Source organism: Leucoraja erinacea, chromosome 5 (assembly GCF_028641065.1).
Source record: "Leucoraja erinacea ecotype New England chromosome 5, Leri_hhj_1, whole genome shotgun sequence".
Taxonomy (NCBI): domain Eukaryota; kingdom Metazoa; phylum Chordata; class Chondrichthyes; order Rajiformes; family Rajidae; genus Leucoraja; species Leucoraja erinaceus.
The window spans coordinates 26,626,314-26,632,344 of record NC_073381.1 but is presented as its reverse complement, the minus strand read 5'-3'; the positions used below and the strand labels follow the sequence as shown (position 1 = coordinate 26,632,344).

General features: G+C 47.9%; 1 protein-coding gene across 1 annotated transcript; it reads right to left on the bottom strand.

Moving 5' to 3' along the window:
- Window positions 1-931: 931 nt before the first annotated feature.
- On the bottom strand, window positions 932-3,926 carry LOC129697059 (transcription factor SOX-11-like). The gene has a single exon (XM_055635269.1). The coding sequence runs from the start codon at window positions 3,562-3,564 to the stop codon at window positions 2,374-2,376; it is 1,191 nt and encodes a 396-aa protein (XP_055491244.1). The 5' UTR covers window positions 3,565-3,926; the 3' UTR covers window positions 932-2,373.
- Between the last annotated feature and the right edge of the window lie 2,105 nt (window positions 3,927-6,031).

Sequence of the window (6,031 nt, the reverse complement as noted above, 5' to 3'; positions counted from 1 at the left end):
GATGCTGCCTCACCCGCTGAGTTTCTCCAGCATTTTTGTCTACCTTCGATTTTCCAGCATCTGCAGTTCCTTATTAAACATTTTTTAATCTTGCCATGCCTTAGGCGTTGGTGGCATTTTAAATTATCTCTTCCATCTCTTGATTGCATTGGCCATCATTCTCAGCATTTTTGGCAAGTTAACTAGGAATATCTCAAATCTGATGAACATTGGACATGGGCATGACCAGTCATAATCCTTCCACCTGTAGTTGTGAGAGATTTGAGAATGAAGAAAAACAGTATTCTGCCAGAACTCTTAGTATCATGTGATGGTAGCAGCAGAAGGAAAATGTTTTTTTTATAAACACAATTGACATTCTTGGCTATATTTCCCAATGTTTATGAACCACCAACAATTTACTTGTGGGCATTACAGTATTATGGTTTTAAACCATTATTGATTTACAATTCTAATTGGACCATTTTGGAGTCAGGACTAGAGGCCATGCATAATCTGACACAAATGGAAGATTAGTAGATATACACTGAAGTCTAAAACTTCTATTTATTTTTACTTGGAGAATTTTGATGGTGGGCAACATCAGCCAATGGACAACGAACCTCAGTTCTTCCCAGAACTTACAAGCTCTGCGACGGCGCTTTCAGAGTTCAGGTGAAGATTATGGCGACACAATCCGTCCGTTTTTCTTTGTAACATTAGAGAGTTGATTTTCATTGTACTTGTTACAACATCTTGGGAAATGATGCGCCTGCCGACCAGCGTTCTTGCTACCTAGCAGTATGCTCCGCTCTAAAGACATCCCCCCATTCAATTGGAGGAACAGTGACTCAAGTAAGGTGGGGTTTCTATTTAAAGCGACTGTAGGCTTTTTTTGTTTTGAATGAAGTGCAGATGATGACATTTTGTGGTAATAAAGTAATTAACACGCTTAGTTAGTAATGCCAGATTTATTGCCATCTTTTCCATGGGTGGAGTTTGCAGAAGCAGAATCTCCTGCCCCCTCCTCCCCAAACCCTGCAAGTTAGTGAGTGGATCAACTTAAAACATTCCATATAAATGCATGGCAATTTCTCTGTTACTATCAGTTCCAGCTGATTTCTTTATTTTTACCCCCCTCCTCCCAGATACAGACTCTTAGCATCAAGACAGGCAATGATTACAGTGCACACGTCTGTTTTAGTTCATAAGTTTGCTACAAAATAATGTGCAGATGATCTGTAGTTCATATTGCACAGAAATCAATTAAAATTTCACATGTGCCATGTTAAAAATGCTCCAGTTTCACACCTGTCATCGGGACTTAACCCACATAAAACAGCGTATGATTACACAAGATTCCTACAGTATAATATACAGTACATGTAGTCTCACTAAACAACTCGGCATCTATCTCACGTCTTTTCAATAAATTTTCCTCTTACCTACAAATATTCAACAAATCTAAATCTACAACTGTACAAAAGACTGAGCACTTGCAGATTTAAAATCACAAGGCATTGATGCAAGGATTTTGTTCTCCAAAAAAAAGTTTGTGAATCCTTGAAGCTGGACCGTACCAACGTTCGCATGCTAAACGGGGAGGGGGGATGAATAAAGACCAAAATAAAAATAAAATAAAAGGAAGTGCCAGAAATTCTCACTGGACAATCACAGCGAGAAGGTTCCCTTTAGCTGTAGAAAAATACAAGTGAAAATATTTAGTATTCTTTTTTTCTTAAGTTTTAAAAAGTCTTGAGGTCTGCGTGTATCAAAAAAAAATCTATATTCTGAGGTCTATGCTGCCTGTGTTAAGTGATAAAAGGAGGTATTGAGAGAACAAAAAAATACAGAGCAGAAAACAGTCTTATTGGCATATACAACACACGATTAAAACAGTACAACGTATCAAGTTAAAGTCAGCGTCTTGTCTGAAGACAAATTGTTCATATACAAGCCTGGATTCCTCTCCCAATGATGCCCATTTCTCTCTACAGAAGTGTTTCAGCGCTCTGAGCCTCTAGTTCTCTCGGGCAGTGGTCCCTTTAATTGGGAGCATTCAGAAGACTGATAACAGTTCTGCCGCCAAAAGGATTGTGCAGAAAGTCCAGTCACGATTTCCAATCACAGTTTTTGTTTTTTTAAATGCATCTTTATTTTTCCACGATTTTATTTTCCCAATCAAGACGTTTGTTTGTACGTTTTCCACCGGCTTCTGTGCCTCTTCCAGCCACATCCACTCGCCCAGCCGAGGAATAAAAAAGATCTCACCACCAACGTCTGCTCGGACCCGGACTAAGACTTATAACGGTGGCATTTTATGTTCGTATAAAAACAATCGATCGAGTCTCTCTCTTTAAAAAAAACGAAAATAAAGTCAAAATGTAATAAAAATCAGTACGTGAAGACGAGGTCGGAGAAGTTAGCTTCCAGCCAGTCGCCGGCGATCATCTCGCTGAGCTCGGGGGTGCAATAGTCCGGGAATTCAAAGTGTGATCCTGAGCTGCCCTCGCTGTACGAGTCCAAGTCCTTGTCCACTAGCGACAGGCTAAGGTTCCCTGAGCTGAACGGCTCCGAGCTGCCGCTGCTCCCGCTGGCCGGCGAGTAGTTCATGCTGAAGTCTCCCAGCAAATCGTCCGCTCCTTCTTCGCCCGAGCTGCAGGAGCCTGAGCGGCTGGAGCCGGGAGAGGTGGCCCGCGGTGGAGCGCACCTCCTGCCGCCCGCCTTCGAGCCCGGCCACTCTGCCCGGCCGTGCCCGCTGCTCCTGCCCGACGGGCAGCCGCAGCCGCCGGCCAGCTCCTCGTACATGCTGGCCCCTTCCAGCGACTCGGCCGCCGAGCCCAGGGTCGGGCTGGCCGGCACCGCGGCCACGCTGGCACGCCTGGGGCTGGGCTCTTTCCCACCACTGCCACTGCCGCCGTGCAGCCTGCCCTCCACAACGTCCTCCTGACTGCCCCGGCCGAAGACGCTCCTCACTGTCTTGTTACCCTTCAGGTTGCCGAAGACAAAGTCCTCGCACGGCTGCTCGCCGCATGACTTACCCTGAGACGAGGAGGATCTGTGAGGTTTGATTTTGCCGCCAGCGTTGCATTTCTTCGCTGAGTGCTTGGCGATCTTGCTCTGAGCTTTGTCGGGTGAGAAGCTGTGGTGCTGTTGCTGCTGCTGCTGCTGCTGCTGCTGTTGCCGGCCCGCCTCGGTTTTGGGCTTCTTGCGGGGCCGGTACTTGTAATCGGGGTAGTCAGCCATGTGTTTGAGCCGCAATCTCTCCGCCTCCCGGATGAACGGGATCTTCTCGCCGTCTTTCAGCATCTTCCAGCGTTTGCCCAGGCGTTTGGAGATCTCGGCGTTGTGCATGTCCGGGCTCTGCTCCATGATCTTCCTTCTCTCGATCTTCGACCACACCATGAAAGCGTTCATCGGACGCTTGATATGGCCACTGGCCGTCTTGCACCAGTCCGGGTCCCGCTCGTCCGCCCCGTCGCAAGTCGCGGAGGGGCTGCAGGCAATGAACTCATTCTCCTCGCTATCCGTGGCTTCCCGGGACAAACTGCTCTCCGTCTCAATTCCTGCAATTTGCTGAACCATCTTCCACCACCCCCCTCTCTCTCTGTCTCTCTGTCTCTCTCCCTCCTTCACAGTCCGTTTAAAATGACCAGCGCTCCAGAATCGTAGTTTCTCGGACGCCACTACTCCTACTCTTCAACTTTGTAACACATCCACTCGCTCGCTCCCACACGCCTTTTTCAAAGTTGTTGCAGATTCTCAACTAGTTATTAGGTTTTCATACAGGGTACGTCACCTCCTAAAGATCCAATGGTTTTGCAGACCCTCCCCTGAAAGGAGGAGAGGAGAGGGGGAGAGAGAGAAAGAGGCAGAAAATCAGTGGCATTAACCCTTCACTACCCGCAGGCTACACCTTGGCGGTGCGGACGGACGCTAACCGGGGGACCCGAGCAGTTCCACTCCCTGACCTCATTGTGTGTCAGACACGGCTTTTAATAGTGAACCATGTAAAAGCTTACCCCCCCCCCCCCTCCCCCCCCCCCCACACACACACTCTCTCCAACCTCTACCTCTCCTACACACTAGTGATCTCGGCGGGCTGCTTCAAGAAAGCGCTCTTCCCAACACGGCTCAGTGCCCCGTCCCAACTGGAGGTGGCGCCTCGATACTGCTGCTCAACCTGCCGCTCCCCCCACCCCCAATTCCGGCTCCACTCGCACTCCCGTAACTCTAACGCCCAGCAATCCCTCGCTACATGGTTTAGTTGCGCGTCCAGTTTTTTAATGTTTGAATTAAACCCAGAATGATACAAAAAAAACGAACAACAGCATAAATATTTTGTACGGTCGTACATCCAAGAGAAACTTAATTTTAGATATTGAAGGACGTTGGCAATTTCCCAGTTTAATGTTACCGAGTATTTTTTTTTTAAATCGTAACTGACAAGGCTGGCTGTGTGTGTATCATGTGTGCGTAAATGAAGGCAAAATAAAACTGAAATTAACGCCGGGCTGGCAGACACTCGTGGTTAAAGGATGCACCTTACACGGGATACTTTAGCCCGTAATAATGTCGGCGCTGGTGTGCAGACCAACTTTAAGAAAAGCCGTCTTGCCTTCCTCCTCCTCCTCCTCCCCCCGCCCCCCTCAGCTCCCACCAGTTCACCCTCGCGTCGAGTTTTATTTTAAAGCAAGGACGGGTCTTTACCATAAATGAACCAGTGCTTAAGCAAAGACTTTCAGATTGACACAACATGCTGGAGAAACTCCGCGGGCGAGGCAGCATCTATGGAGAGATGGAATGGGTGATGTTTCGGGTCGAGACCCTTCTTCAGACATTTCAGGAATCGGTTTCCAAATATGTCGTACGGGTAAAGAGAGGAGAGTTGGTAGGCGTGGCCAGGTGTACATGTGCACACTTCTCATCGCCGCCTGGAGCTCACAGTGCACCAGCTGATTGCCGCCCGGAAGACCTGGTGGGGAACGATGTTGGGTTTAGTTTAGGAAGGAACCCGCAGATGCTGGTTTAAACCGAAAATAGACACACAAAGCTGGAGTAACTCAGCAGGACAGGCAGAATCTCTGGAGAGAAGAAACGGGTGTCGACCCGAAACGTCGCCTATTCCTTCTCAGATCTCGAGATGCTACCTGTCCCGCTGAGTTATTCCAGCTTTTTGTGTCTATCTTGAGTTTAGTTTGGTTTCTGGTCCGCTGCCTGCCAATTTTCTCACAGGGTTTTCAACTGGATCATGGCAGAAATAACGTAGCGGTGGACCGGGGACAGATTTAGTTGAGTTTTAATTGCTGAGATATCGTCTGCTAAACCCCGAAATCCATTTCTTCATTTAACACGAACCTTTAACGCTGGTCACGACCCGTCCTTTCTTGAACATAAAACGCTGTGAGGGTGAACTGACGGAAGCTGAGAGAAGATAAGCCGAGTGGAGGAGAACGAGTCTGTTTTTTTCGGGGAAAAAAAACCGAAAAAGTGTTGAGTAACAACGAGATCAGCAGCATCTGTGGAGAAAGTGGATGGGCGACTAGAAGGGTCTCGAACCGAAACGTCACCTATCCATGTTCCCCAGAGGCCCTGCTTGACCCGCTGAGTTACTCCAGCACCAGCACCTTGTGTCATTTTATGGATAGGCTACTATTCAGACCGGGACCTTTATTTCAGTTAGATGGGAAGAAAAACTGGAAGTGGTTGGGGCGGGACAAAGCCTGGCGAGTGAGAGGTGGGAAGATAGACACGAAATGCTGGAGTAACTCAACAGAGTCAGGCAGCATCTCTGGAGAGAAGGAATAGGTGAGACCCTTCTTCAGATTGAGATTCAAGGGAGAACGAAACTAGACATATGAAAAGGTACAAATAACAAATGAATGGAAGATATGCAAAAGGACAAATGAAAGGCCTGTTGCCGAGCCCTTGAACATAGCCCAGTCCACGGACTCTAAACAATCCCGGAGTTGTTCCTCTGCCTCCCCTGACCATGTCCGTGCAGTCATCACTACTGTGGGTGCATTCTTCAGTCACTGCCTATACCCTGGGT

Bases quoted from the DNA above. Each gene is read 5' to 3' on its own strand.
- LOC129697059 (XM_055635269.1), bottom strand. From the start codon at position 3,564: ATGGTTCAGCAAATTGCAGGAATTGAGACGGAGAGCAGTTTGTCCCGG.